Source organism: Syngnathus leptorhynchus, chromosome 13 (genome assembly GCF_054491065.1).
Source record: "Syngnathus leptorhynchus isolate UIUO chromosome 13, UIUO_Slep, whole genome shotgun sequence".
NCBI classification, from domain to species: Eukaryota; Metazoa; Chordata; class Actinopteri; order Syngnathiformes; family Syngnathidae; genus Syngnathus; species Syngnathus leptorhynchus.
The window spans coordinates 5,260,573-5,275,815 of record NC_141207.1 but is presented as its reverse complement, the minus strand read 5'-3'; the positions used below and the strand labels follow the sequence as shown (position 1 = coordinate 5,275,815).

The 15,243-nt window shown below is 39.3% G+C and overlaps 1 protein-coding gene across 1 annotated transcript; it reads right to left on the bottom strand.

The window, feature by feature from the left end:
• Nucleotides 1-314: 314 nt before the first annotated feature.
• soat1 (sterol O-acyltransferase 1) lies at nucleotides 315-5,365 on the bottom strand. The gene is made up of 16 exons (XM_085928905.1): nucleotides 5,196-5,365; nucleotides 4,696-4,850; nucleotides 4,411-4,469; nucleotides 3,938-4,080; nucleotides 3,680-3,739; nucleotides 3,496-3,603; nucleotides 3,115-3,400; nucleotides 2,962-3,040; nucleotides 2,530-2,614; nucleotides 2,411-2,456; nucleotides 2,192-2,321; nucleotides 2,011-2,108; nucleotides 1,833-1,931; nucleotides 1,512-1,647; nucleotides 1,273-1,418; nucleotides 315-1,210 (listed from the first exon to the last, which is right to left on the bottom strand). The coding sequence occupies exons 1-16, from the start codon at nucleotides 5,270-5,272 to the stop codon at nucleotides 1,145-1,147; spliced, it is 1,773 nt and encodes a 590-aa protein (XP_085785031.1). The 5' UTR covers nucleotides 5,273-5,365; the 3' UTR covers nucleotides 315-1,144.
• Nucleotides 5,366-15,243: the final 9,878 nt, after the last annotated feature.

The following is a 15,243-nucleotide window of genomic DNA, read 5'->3' as shown; positions in this document are numbered from 1 at the left end:
CGCTTAAACCTTGAAAGACGCCTTCCCAGAAAACTTGGCATCGTTACAGCTACCAAGGACGAACATTATGGATCAAGAATGAGATGTCATGCGAGTCAAGGCAAGTGAGCGAATACTTTGTAATTTAGTGTATTCTGAAACAATGTGAGGCACTTTGGAAGCCATTTCTGTAATAAAAAAAAAGTCTAAATGTAATAATTTTGCCTCTCTAAAAGGTGACTGGATATTGTCTGTTCTAAAATAGTTAGTGAAATAAATATTTTGTTACATATACAGTACATTCAATAGTTTCCATGAATAAACACCCCAGATGATACGAAGGTAAACCTTTAATATACTGCCATCTTGTGGACAAATAATGCTCTGCAAGGCTCGCATTGCACTTAGTCGATCATCTTATTACAGTCACACATCCTGCGTAAAAATATTACAATACAAAAAAAAAAAAAAATGCAATCAGCGACATCAAACGTGCAAGGAATGATTGTATCAACAGAATTGTCAAATTCTAGCCCTTAATACTGACAAAGGAGTAATATTATTCAAGTGCTTAAACATCCTGACAGACTGCTGATATAAATGCATATTATTAGACAATGATCACATTCAGGATAAAGTCCCCAAAAAATCTCAATGATACAGAATATCTGGCCAAACCAGTAGTACAAATGACATAGAAAACATAATTGATACAAATTATATTAGATAATTTCTTTTTTTAAATATTATACTATTTGTGATGCAAAAAAGTGTCTTGGAATGTGGATTGCCAAACGAAATGACTTTTATGATCAGGATACAATTGCTGGCTTTGTTAAATATTAACTATGACTGTATGTGTGGATGATTTGTGCATAATGACAGCTGCCACACCAATGATTGGTCCTCTCTTATTGGCACAAGGAGTGGAAAAATTCATGTGTAAAATACTATGCACACCTCCAGAAAATATAATTAAGGCATCAGCAGTTTGAGTTGGGAATAAAGACGCTTTGGCTTCTTAAATCTCTTCCATACATTCTTAGGATAAATCAGTAGTGATTGTAGTGCAATAAACGAAGAAAAGCAGCAGATGGCAAGGACATTAACAGAAAGGCTGGCCAATGTGATTGTGCGTCAGAGCCGGAGTCCGGGTCACAGCCTGTTAATTGCTCATCACGCTTCTCTTACAAGTCCATGACCGAGGCTGCAGCAACTCTAGGAAAGAAGGCTGAAGCGAAAATATAACGTTAACATTTTTTTTTTTAACAAACATGACTAGTCGGCTAATACCTGGTTCAGGGGGCAGTAACGCTGAGCATACCACTCCTGAGAGTACAAACAGATGATCACACCGTGGCCCAAGAAGAGGGAAGTCCACATGATTATATTCCAGATGGGACCTTTCCTTTGGTCATGGAGGATGAAGTTAAACATCACTGTCAGAAAGTAAAGAGAATTCATCTTTTTTTTTTTTTTTTAAAGATCTTTCAGATGAAAACAGGAAGCTTCAATGTTTGTTGACGTCTTACTTCCAAAGCACATAAACAGACAGAAGAGGACTGGATAGAAGAAGCCGAAGCAGATTGCAAGGATGTACTCGTGGACGACAGCCGATACTGTAAACACAAACAGCATGGCCGCTGTTCGGAAGCGCTTCTGGGAGATCTGGAATCACAAGGGCCAAGTCAACATTAGTGACAAGTTGGATTAACTTGGTTGAACCTCAAATATATTTGAAATGTTTGAGAATGATTTATGTCTACATAAATTAATTTGAGGAAAATTGTAGATTGACCAGATTGATTATCTAAGAATGGTTAAAAAAAAAAAAATAGTTCAGACACACTCACCCAAAGAAAGTCCCGATACACGTAGTAAAACAGCCAGTCATGAACGACTACATTCCAAGTACGGTAATAGTTGGCAAAAGATGTTGAGTTCCACCAATCCTATGGGGTGAAATGAAAAAGAATTACTTTGACCACATCCACAAAGTTCATTTTAAGAGTGAGCAGAAGGTGTAGACACCTTATAGAACATCCTATCACCAAAACGAAGCATCTCTGCAAAAGCATTCAGCCAACAGTGGAGGAAAGCAAAAAATCCCAGGAAAAGAACCAACACTCCTGAAAAACAATCAACAAAGAGAAAAGAACAATCTAAATGTGGATCGAAAAACATAAACTGAATAACAAGTGGCTGATCATACCAGGCAGGATGGAGGTAAAGACTCCTAGGACCATGGCCCTCAGGTCAAAAAACTGAAGACTGATATAGCGGAACTGAGGGATGCAGAGCCGCACAAATACATAGTACGTATAAAACAGACAGCCAAGTACCTGTGAGGGGGGAAAAAAACAAAAACAAATTTGAGGTGCTAAGCTAAATTGGTCACATATTATTTGAGAGGTCAAAGTGGGACTGATACCTGAAGTAACTTTGTTGCCACATAGCCCCATCTAATTGTTGGGCTCCTGCATTAAAAATATGACAGTTAATTCAGGTGCTCCATCTTTAGTTGTGCTGATAATTGTCAATAATTGATACCTTGGATATTTATCTCTGTAGATAAGGGTAGGTGCAAACAAAAAGTAGAGATACTGAGAAACACGAGGGACCACTGGGCCTGGGCCTACACATGACACAAGAGACTTAATTAAAAATTAAAAGCATTTATGTGGGATTCTAAATGACTATTAACTCATAATTAAATACTTGACATTAGCAAAAAAAAGACGAGATATACTAACAAGAGACTTTTATCAGTCTCAGGGGCGGCCATGTTGCCACTTGCTGTCAACTAAAAATGACATCACGCTTACTCACAGGGAACAGCCAATCATAGCTCAGCTTGTGCCCAAACTCAGAAAACAGGTGAGCCGTGATTGGTTGTGAACTGGCAACTGTGATGTCACTTTCAGTGGACAGCAAGTGGCAAAAAAAAAGTAGGTCATTCCCATGGGTCAGGGGGGGACTTACTTGATTTATCTGCAGCCCAGGCCAGAACTCTTGGTACATTCTCTCTTATAAAGGAGTGAGCTTTCATCATGAGTCTCACCTGGGATTTGGAATGGACACAGCAATTTCTGTAATTCTATTCCAACTACCATTAAAACACACAAAAAAAAATACCTGCTCCAGGATGACGATGAAGCACGATGCCGGGGGCAAACTGTTGACCACAACTACATAAGTGGGTAAAAAACCAAGGCCAAAAAACTGGTAGAGAAGGAATACGAAGCCAAACAGAAAGCCGTAAAGCCGATGGTGACGGGAAGAGCCGGACTGGGTCTGTGTCCAAAACTTGAACAGGGGATAGGGCACGGCTAAAACTGAAAGGAACATAAAGATCCACGTATACACCACCAGTGGGAACTGTCCAAATGCGTAGACCATCAGGTCAAAATCTAGCACCAGTCTGAAAAGATGAAGCAGACAGGTTAATATCCTAAACGTAAAAAAAAAAAATCCATTAACTGTTATGTGAATGATCAAACCACTCTTGCATATTACCTGCCTTCATCTAGGAAATCAACCACCACTGTACTGAGGATGAAGAGAATGAGCAAGGCGATAAACATGTGGTAGATGGTCCGGATGTGGTTAACCTCAAAAAGCTCGCTGTAAAAAAGGAGGAGGGATGGAATCACTTGATAGGGAAGCACAAGTGTCAGGCGGTGAACATTTCTCCGCTTACTCAAGGAGGGACCTCCGGCTGACAAACACTTTGCCCTGGCCATGGGGAGGTCGGAAATTCCTGCAATGGCCAAAATATGTTTCGAGAAGCAGTAGAGTTAACGTCACGCTATAAGGCACAATAATTCATATATCATAAAGCTTCTTAATCAATCGAAACAGATCATTCGGATCGGCCTAAATCTTCCTTTAGATTATGAGTTAGTGCACCTAATGAAGTGACCAGTGAGTTTTTATGTGCTGTGGTTTTTCCACATACCCGAGTCTACTTCTGTCCTTGTCCGGGGGTGAGAAACCAGCAGGCAGGGGTGCAGGCTCCAGTCCAGCTGACTCCTCGATAAGGCTATCCATGAAATCGTTGACACGGTTGTCAAACTCACGCATTAAGTCCTTCTTCAGGTACTGATAAGAGTGAAAAAAAAAAATCACAATAAGTAGCACTGTTACAAAAAAAATAAAACATTTTACAGAAGCTATTGGTTACAATCCCCCCCCCCCCCAAATTAAACAGGTTATGAAAAAACACGTAGAAACCTAACGAATGTAGATAAATTAAAATTGAGTGTTCATCAACTGTAAAAAATAAAATGTGTTGAAAGACATGAAGTTCCACAACAAGGACACAAGCATGATTCACATTGAAGGAAACTTGACGTCACTGTGGTTTCCTGAGAAACTCATTTGAATGAGCATGATGAACTTCCCCCCAAAACAAATGATTGAACTTCTGACCTCTGCTTTCTTTCTCAGTTGTAGCTTCTTGCTGATCATGTGCTCCACCTCAAATTTCCCTGAAATTTTAAATCGACACGCACATACACAAACATTGTGTGAATATGCAGTGTGGTGAAATACACAATACAAAAATGAAATACAAAATTTGTTCATTTACAGATTTGACACAATTAAAATTCCCTGTCTAACAACTGACTGAAAAAGAACCATTTGATCCCTTGCTAAATTTGCAAGTTGACCAAAATTTAAATAATGATTGCCTCCAGTTTAAACAATTCCTACCAATGCTATTAACATGACTGTCTCCAATGGACTGATTGTGTTCCCCTCCCGGGCTACACTCGCCATTCCCTGGGCTATCCTGGTCACAGAAGGTCGGCATTTGGTCAATGTTTCGGTGGCGGAACCGGACACTGTTGCCATCTCCGTTCTCCATCCTGAAAAGCAAAACAACACAAACAAAGTTGAGTTTTTGACTGACATCTCACCATGGACTAGAATTTGAAGGATTTTTAGTGACACACAAAACGACCTCAGTTAAGTCAAGTGAATTAGTTTCACATGACTCTGTACCGCCAGCTAGCAGTTCACAGTTAGCACATATAAAAGCCATTGAGCTTTCCCAAACATTTAAAAACATATTTCCTATCTTATGTTGTGTGTAGCACCACAAGTGAGAGCTAGTCAACTTAGCCAAACTATGGTAGCCCAACAGGTTCGAACTCGATATTAGTCAAATAAAAACTGAAACAAAAAAAACAAAAAAAGAATTAAATACTCACGTGAGAACCTCTCGAGAAAATGACACTCCAACGTCTCCACGGAGCATCCACTTTGGAGCAGCCTTTGTGAATGACATCAAAGTGAACACTGAGCGACACTGCACACATGCTCCATTGCGACAACAGTGAGGAGATGATGACCGGCCTGCTCGACGCTCATTGGCTGGACGCCTCTCCTCCTTTTGACGTCATCAAGAACCGGTGCATTTCCGCTACATTTGTAGCGACTATAAAGACACACGGGCGCGCTTATGAAAAATATGAGCATCTATGTTAGTTATTTTTTTTTTTTTTGCAATTTTATTCCCCCAGTAGGGTTTTTGTAGTCGGTAATGCCAAATTATATGATGAGCATATCCCACTACGCATTTTCATTGTAAATGCTTGTGACCCCATGTCAATGAAGGCTTGTACATCTATATTTTTCTAAATTATATTTTATACAGAACAGTAGATAAATGCTATCATCTGAACATCATGTACTTCTGGCCACTTGTAATATACTGGCAAACATAAATTAAAAGTATGATATATTAGTTTTATAACCTTTCACAAAGGAGTTTTGTCAATTTGTGACTTGAGTTTTATTTATGTTGAAAAGTCACGCTTCAATAATAAAATAAAATAATTTTGTTGTGACTTGATTTTATTCTGGTGTTTCAAGTAATCATTTCATTATGATATTCTGTAGAAAAAATACATACACGCAAACGAATTTACTGAACATGCAACATGTAAGACCGCCAATGTATCCATTTCTATCAATTATTATTATTTCAATAAATATAAACAAAATAATAAAGCAGCGCAAATATACATTCTCAAGACTCCATACATCCCTACTATCGCTATTTACATGCGTTTTATTCAACACACACGTGTACAGTCACAATCATTCATCACAAGAAGCAGATGGGCCCCAAGTCAGCATTGATCTCAGACTCGTTTGCCCAATGTGATGCCATCTCGATCCCCAGATCTCTGATAGGTAGCAACTCCATATCACCTCGATGTAGCTCCGTGCTACCCCAAACCTTCACAGCCACCTCCACCTGCAAGCCGACACGAAAAAACCACAAAACTTGAATTTGTTCGAGTGAGAGTAGAAGTGTCGAAATTAACCAATAAATCAACAACTAATCAATGAGAGCTGTCGGGAAAAGTAATCCATACCTCAAGTTCTTGTGTGGATATTGTGGTGTGGTTTGAATGTATGTCTTGGCTGGAGTCTCCCAGTAAATGGACAAAGTCGCTTGTGCCATCCATGGTAGAGTTATTGGACGTCCATCTGAGTGTCAGACGCTGGAAAGACGTGTGGCTGTGTAATCGTAGAAACCGCAGCTGAACGACATTCATGCCGACGTAGTCAAACTAAGTGGAACATTCGAAAAATTCATATTAGCAGTGTGATAAATATACAAATTGATTTAACAATCCACAAAAGTCAGCCTTACCTTGTCGCCACCGTGTTGCTGGCTAAACCACTGAATTCTTCTTGATTGGTGCTTTTCCAAATACCACCTGAATGTTAGCTACATAGCAAAACATTGAAGTCATTCAGATGTAAGAAGTATAACATAAATTCATTCATGATCTTACCCGCGACTGCAACGGGTCGATACAGGTGCTCCCCCCCGCTGTGAAATTACAAAACACTCTCAAAGCATCAGAGGGACAACCTTGGTTGGGGTCCATGTAAAAGTAACCTGAAAGAAAATGGCCGCCTGTTTACCAGCAGTCCAACAAGCAGCCATGCAGAATTATTAAAAGTATTCTTGAACTCTCACCATCATTGAAATGTGGCCGTATGAGACCAAGCTCATAGCAAGAGGTGGCAGGGTTGTATTTTGTGCCTTGGGGCCATTTTGAAGATTCATCATCTGCCTCATCGAGATACAGTTTCGCGTCAGGCTTCGATAGACTTGACTCCTACATAGGAATCCGTTATTTAGTCAAAACAGATGATAGGTGCGGTTGCTCCAGGTATAAAAATTTTAATTAAATATGAGGGGGAAAATAATTATACCTACTTTTGGTTGTCCTTTCCGTATCTTCAGGAATGTTGAAGTCTCAGAATCTTTGCCGGATGTTGTCAAGGCTTCAACTGGTCTTCCCTCAGATTTTGAATAAGATCTGCTTTTTCCTGGTAAACCTGCTTTTCCCTGAGGAAGGAATGTCAGTAAAAGCCCTAAAATTGAAACGTATCATTTACAACTCGTCGTATATAAATCGTTGTATCTTACTTGGGGTCCTTGTTTGCCCTTAACTCCCTTAGTTCCGCTGCTACCTTGGATACCTTTCATTCCCTGGAAAGGGCCAAAAGACAGTTATAATCATTAAGCACAGGTTAAACTATTGAGAAAATGAAATAAATTGAATAAGACTAAATCAAGTGAAAGAAGGGCTTTTTGAACCAACTGCTCATTTATATTAGCATAAATACTCATGTTGGATTAGCCAAACAAAGTCCAAAACAAAAATAGAGTGTTGCCTTTGACCTTCAACTAAAAACATAATTAAATTGTAAAACATAAAAATCCCTCACCTTCGTTCCAGTCTGGCCCTGTAGAAAAGCATAACATCGATAAACACCTATTGTATATTTCAAATTGCTATTTCCAAGAGAAAAAAAATACCACCAAAACCTACAGCGTATCCAGGCGGGCCTTTTTGTCCAGGTGAGCCACGAGGTCCGGTATCCCCCTACGAAAATCAACTGGCTCATGAGCCATTTGAAAGAAAACTAACATGAAATTGAATAAAAACGTACCTGCTTTCCTTTGTGTCCTGTTACACCTTTTACACCTTGCAGACCAGAATTCCCCTAAAATGATGACACATCAGGTCAACATCATGATGCTATTTCATGTCAATATATTTGGACCACCTTTATCCCTGCTGGACCAACTGGACCTTGCAACCCCTTTTCACCCTGGTGACCCTGTAAGTGAGCATAAAATGGATAAAAATGGCTAAACAGTGCTCTTTTCGAGAACACAAATCTACCTTGGGACCTCTTATTCCTTTATCACCCTTCTCTCCTGTCAGTCCGGGGATACCCTGAATAAAAAAAAAAAAGTTTTTGTAGGATTAACATCAAAATTACAATTTAAAATAACTCCTGTTACCTTCGGCCCAATTGGTCCAGGAGGTCCTGTCTCTCCTCCAGGTCCAGTTTGGCCCTAAAAGAGTCAATTATACAATATACGATACATAATAGGGGGATAGCTATTTTGTTGATCAAAGCTGCTGTGTCTGCCAAACCTAATTTTATTATGTTTGAAGTAATTTGCGTGATTCCTAACAATGAACGAGACTAATTGTCTCAAAACTCCACTGTTGTCTATAATTACCTTAATGCCCGGTTTTCCGGTGTTTCCTCGAGGACCAGGTGGTCCGGGTGACCCCTAAGATATTAAAAATGCAATTTATATTTTTCACAAAAACACTGTAAGCCCTGCCACTCAAAAAAGGTCAAAACTATATCTTACCTGTTTACCAGGCCTGCCCGGGGATCCAGGATCTCCTGTGCGGCCAACATTTCCCTTTGGAGATAGATTCCGTTTTTGTAAAAATAACTGAACATTACATTTGAGATATTTTTCTTACCGGATAGCCTTCAGTACCCTGAAGCCCATGTAATCCATCCAAACCATCCAAACCCTAAATATAAGAGTCACCACTCAGCAAGAGCGCAAATTTATTGATTTGCACAAAATGTTTATGTGCATTGTAATGTATCAATGAGGATACTTGCAGCTATGCCACGTTCCCCCTTAGGTCCTCGCTTGCCTGGTGGGCCTTCAGCTCCCTAATAAAAACACTTCATTAGATGACATTTTCGAATAGAAGTTAGAATTGTTAGCTTACAATAAATTTTGTACAGCGAAAATATATTACAGGATTTTTTTTTTACAATTTCTTAATCTATTATTATTATTATTATTATTAATTTATTTCTTGATTAGTATGCTGTCTGACTCACAGTTTTTCCCGGCGCTCCTTTGTTCCCCTTTCTACCAAGTTGACCTTCCAATCCCTTTATAAAGATATAAAGGGATTTATTAAGACAACATCTACATTAAGGCACATTTAAATAGTAACAATAGCATTTGTCATTTTTCTTACAGTTGCCCCATGAATTCCTTTACGTCCAGGAAGACCGGGAGGACCATCAGGTCCAGGCCGACCTTTCGAACCAGAAGGGCCAACAAAGCCAATCCTTCCCAGTTTACCCTGAAAAACAAATACTTGTGCTCTTTATATGTAAGTATAGTATGATTATTAATTTATAGTTCGGGATTTATTAAGTGAACAACCCAAACAGGAATCTTTTGATACGTCAAATATCTCACCATTGTTCCTTGAGTTCCTGCCTCTCCTTTTGCTCCCTTTTCACCCTTCATTCCCTGTGTAAGGTTATTTACAAAAATAAATAAAGTATTCTTGTCCAGAGTGTTGTGTGTCATATAATGAAACCTCACCATTTTTCCTTTAACACCCGAAGGACCAAGCTCACCCTTTTTTCCATTAACGCCCTGATAAGCATAAAACAGATGGAGTCAGTTGATCATACTCACAGTATTTTGTATATTGGAACAAATCTTTGCATTTCACCTTTGGTCCAGTATTCCCAGGTTTGCCATCAGGGCCCCTCTTGCCTGAAAAACCCTAACAAACAATAATAAAAAAAAAAAGGTCTAAAATATGAATAATCAATTAATCGCCAACTGTTCAATTCTGGCCATTCAAACAAATTAAAATTTACTGTTGTCGATGGACCGATTCGGCCTGGGGGTCCGATGCGGCCAGGGGAGCCCTGAAATGAGAGAATGATGTACAGTAAAAAACGTAAACAAGGTCATTTATTACGTGAGTTTTAATGCCCGAATGTTAAATTGACAAAAACATTTTGTACACCTGCAGTAATCCTAATTTTGGCCAATTTCGCTCCTTGTTTTAACAAAAACAAAGTATTGTAAAACGGAATAGGAAATAACACCACCATACTAACTGTGTGTCCTTGAAGACCCTTCTGCCCTTTGCCTCCAGGTTTTCCAGTGTCTCCCCCTTTTCCAAACTGTCCTGGCATGCCTTGGAGACCTCTTTGGCCTGGCGAACCCTGAAAAAACCCCCCCACAAATATAAACATCATAGTCTCAACCAAAAATTCAAACTGTGCAAACCTTAAGTCCAAGCGGACCCGGGTTGCCTCTGTCCCCCTGTGCTCCAGTATGTCCCTGTGAGATGGCAGACAAAAGCCAGAACCAGTTACGACGCTGCATTAGGGGCAGATGGGGCACTGCCCCTTGGGACAGCGGTTGGTGTTAACATTTTAATAACCTGCTTTCCTGGACGACCGTTTACTCCTTGGGGACCTCTAACACCTTGGTCACCAGCAGTTCCCTTTGGACCTCGCTGACCAGGTTGGCCTTGGCTTCCTTTATCACCCTAAAATAAATGTCATCAGCATATTTATAAATATTTATCTTCACACATCTGTTTAGATCAACTCACAGATGTTCCATTTTGTCCAGGTGATCCATCAGTCCCTCTACGCCCAGGTGGACCCTAAGAGGAAGGTTCAGAGTGAAGATGACTTTGTTTATCTCTCAAACCTTATACTGTCATGTAAATCTCATGGATTGGAAATCCACAAATTTAGTAACCTAAGTGGGCTAATTATCGTCACAATTGAAAACAACACAGTCTTAATCTATCTACCTCCTCACCATCGAGACCTGCAGGTCCCTCCTCCCCAACAAGTCCTTTAGGGCCCTAAAGAAATAAAACTAGCACAGTTAACCCCAATAAACATTTACTGTAATCATAAATATATAACCAGAAATTTATCACCTTTGCACCTTTGAGTCCAGGTGGGCCAATTGATCCTTGAGGTCCGTCTTTACCCTAAACATAAAAGAATAGAGCATTATTGTTTTTTTGTTTTTTTCTTTTCGAATGTTTCATGCAATTTTAATAAAATGGGTATAACAGACTTACAGGATAACCTATGATCCCAATGGGGCCAACAGCTCCTCGTGACCCCTGTTCACCTGGATGACCTCGCGGTCCAACCTCGCCCCATGGTCCAATGTTGCCCTGGGTGCCCTACGATGAGAGATTTATGATTGTTATTATTAGTGTTACACAGAATATGATTTTCTATATAGAAGTGGAAATGACATTTTATTTTTGAAATCCCAATCATAGTCACAGTCATTCAGGGTCAACCATAACATTTTAAATCACTCTACGTAATTCTCAGTGGCTCGAATGGATTTTTCATCACTCAAGACTTCATTCATAATTATTTCTCTAATGCCGTGTAGTTAAATAAAATGCACGAGGCAGTAATATGAGATGAATAATTCATTGTAATGCTCATACTGGAGGTCCTGTGTGTCCTCGTGGTCCAGCCATCCCCATCTTGCCCTGAAGAAAAGTTGGATGTAATGTTGGTAAAGATGCAGCAAAGATAAGGATTTACGTTGGAAAAAAAAAGAAGGAAAATTGACAAATTGCACTGGTAATATATTTCAAAATAAAAGCATATAAATGCTTACTGAGGGACCTGGTTTGCCTCTTGGCCCCTTTTCACCTCTCTTGCCCTTTGCAACAAGCAAATAAAAAGGCATTAACATTAAATATATCAAAACTCACTGGTGATAAAAATCGAAGGAACTAAAGCGTTACCTTGTCTCCTTCCATCCCTACTCGTCCCTTAGATCCATGTTTTCCTTTTGCCCCCTAGAACAATATTTTGGATTGAACATTACATTATCTCCCCTCCAAAACCAATTTGCAATCTACATCGTAAATTTCTCACACTCTTTCCCATTTTTCCAGGTATTCCACTCATTCCTATACTTCCAGCTTCTCCCTGGAAATAAACAAGCATCACATGCTTAAATAATCGCGATTTAAAAGTGAAAATGAGATTTTATTGCGTAACACTCACACTCGCCCCGACAGGTCCCTGCTGGCCGCTTGCTCCCGTCTTCCCAGAAAATCCCTGTTAGCATGGATTAACACTATTTTCACTCCAATATTCATTATATGTGTTCATTTCAGAAGACTAAACTCACTTTTGGACCTGGAGCTCCAGTGTCTCCAGTTATTCCATTTGCACCAACAGGTCCCTAATGGAAATATTGTTGCTAATATTGTTGCTTCATTGGGTAGATCAAAAAAATAAAATACAAATCATAATAAAAAAAAAAAATCTGCAGAAAAAAAATCTGCAACTGGTCTCACCATGGCTCCATCGATTCCATCTTGTCCTCCAGTTCCCGAATAACCCCGTAAACCCTAAAATAGGAAACAGGTCATTTACTTAAGAGGAAGAACTTGATGAGAAGACTTCAATCTAATCAGAAACAATTTTTTTTTTAATCGTTGACGAAATTTACCTTAAAGCCTTTTGGTCCACTTGTGGCTGGGACACCTGGCCTTCCCTGTACAAAAAGGTTACATATGTGCATAAATAACAACAACAACAACAACAACAAAAACATGATCAGCATTTATGCCATATTATATTGGTGATTTGGGTGTGTGTCATATAAAAATGTAAACATTATTAGTACAGAGATGTTAGCTAGCACAAATAGACAAAGAACAATTCAGATTCACACCAATGACCAATTTAAGGTCTTAAACTTAGCATCCACGTTTCCTTTTGTTTGATTCATTAAATTATTACAAAATATGTTTTAAGTGTGTCAAAATGGATCAGAATAAGAAGTTTATACACATAAGAACCTTTATACCAGGTTCTCCGTCGTGCCCTCGCTCTCCACTTTTTCCCATCTGTCCCTGCAGGAAGCAAACAGAACTGATAACAATTTATATTTGACAATAAAGGAATGGGTTATGAAAAATAATTTTCTGCAGCGTCACTATTGTACTCACAAAAGGACCAGGCATTCCGGAAAATCCAGCGCGACCCTCTCGACCCTTTGTGAGACATTGACATGATTTTACAACGTCCATATATGTTTTTGTGAGCAGATATTATCAAAATACAAAGTATAAGAAACGATGGGGTCAACAAAAGTGAGGTATTAATTTTTTTTTGTTTTCATAAGAACATGTTTAAGATTTCAGTTCATTGTCCAACCTTGTCTCCTCGGGTTCCAGGACTTCCTTGAATGCCTGTAGGCCCCCTATCTCCCTACAAACACACACATTATTTCAAGTCATTCACCGCCATTGACGCATATTGACGTCAAAGCCCGATTTGAACAGGGCCAGCAGTGAATAATACTATCAGCCATGCAAATCATGTCCATGAAGTCATGAGCTGTTGAATTTCCTTCAACAGACCTTTAATCCATCTTTGCCTTGTTTGCCTTGCTCTCCCATGATGCCGTCCATTCCCTGGAGGTAAAACCTGGTTGTTTTTAGAGTTATTAACTCAAGCATGCAAGCTTTAATCTGTCAATTTATACCCACGTCGGGTCCAGCAAGTCCTACTGGTCCCGTTGGCCCTGCAAGTCCCTCGAGTCCCATCGGGCCCCGACGGCCCTTATATCCTGGCTTACCTGGAGGCCCTGGGAGCCCCTGCGCAAAAAATGAACAAGGTTCAAACTTTATCAAGATTCTACAAAAAAAAATAGAAATAAAAACCTACTATGTCTCCCTTAAATCCTGGAGAACCTCTTTGACCGCGCAAAGCTTTCACCCCCTGCGGTATTTCCCAACACACGAGACCAAAAAAAAAAAAAAGCAAAACACATAAACATTATAATTGAACATGAACATGATTGTAAACATTCTAGCCGATAGTGAAACTGCTTTAAATAATCTTACGGGATCACCTGAGGGTCCAGGCAATCCTGGATTCCCATTGGCTCCCTGAAATAAATAAGAAAACACATTGAAGGATCTCAACATAAACAGTTGAATGTTTATGAATCTGTCTTGTTATCTTACATATAGACCTTCGGGTCCAGGTTCCCCTATGTCTCCTTCATCTCCTGGACCACCCTAATGAAGGCATCGTATTGTAGATGGCAGCTGGAAATTAATTGTCATTTTTAGGGTTGCTATACTCACCGTATCTCCCTTTGGACCCGGGGGTCCAACAGGTCCCGGGTTGCCCTTGAAAAAAAAAAAAAGGTTACAATTGCGAAACAAATACTGTACTCAAAATCATGATGCATCACATAGATGGTCTATTTTTCAAAATAGCAATGTCACAAAGATTGCTTCCAAATTGGACTTCTGCCGTAAATCCAAATCAGTATACTGAATACGTTTCTACAACTTAATTTTACCTGAGGACCGCGTATTCCCGGAAAACCAACGATTCCAACAGGACCAGGCTCTCCCTAAAAACAAAATATTGAGTTGTAGGTTGCTATCATTTCTTGTCATCATTTATTGATAATTTATTAAAATAATTGTGGTTCATCACCTGAGGTCCAACCGCTCCTCTAAGACCGATGTCGCCTTGTTGACCCTGACAACAGTCAATTTAGGATTATCATATTGATCATTTATGATTATGATTAATATTAAAGGTTCTGGTAGTTAACTTACAGGAGGTCCCTTTACTCCAGGGACGCCTTTTCGTCCTCTTGGCCCCATTTTGCCCTAAGAAGTCACATAAGCTAATAGTTGTTAGCACATAAAGTGGAATCCTTGTAAGTCCAACCAAAATAAATCATGACCAATTACATACATACATGTGGGCCTGGTGGTCCGCTAAAACCTGTCGCACCAGTTGGCCCCTGAAAACATTCAACAGCATATCAAATAAAAAGTTCATTTCGAGTAAATATATATAACTGTTATCATACTTTTGAGAAAAGAAAAAAAAATCATTTCACACTAAACAAAACATTGAATGAAAGTAACAAAAGAGTAAATAAAAACACTCAACACAATAATTGGTCATTTATCTTCTTATACATAAAGTAAAAAATTCCAAAAGTTAATTTGTTCATCGAGCAGCACTAACCCGTGGTCCTGATCTTCCGGGGAAACCTGTAGGACCCCTGGCTCCTGCTATTCCCTTCAAACAAAATTAATTATCATTATT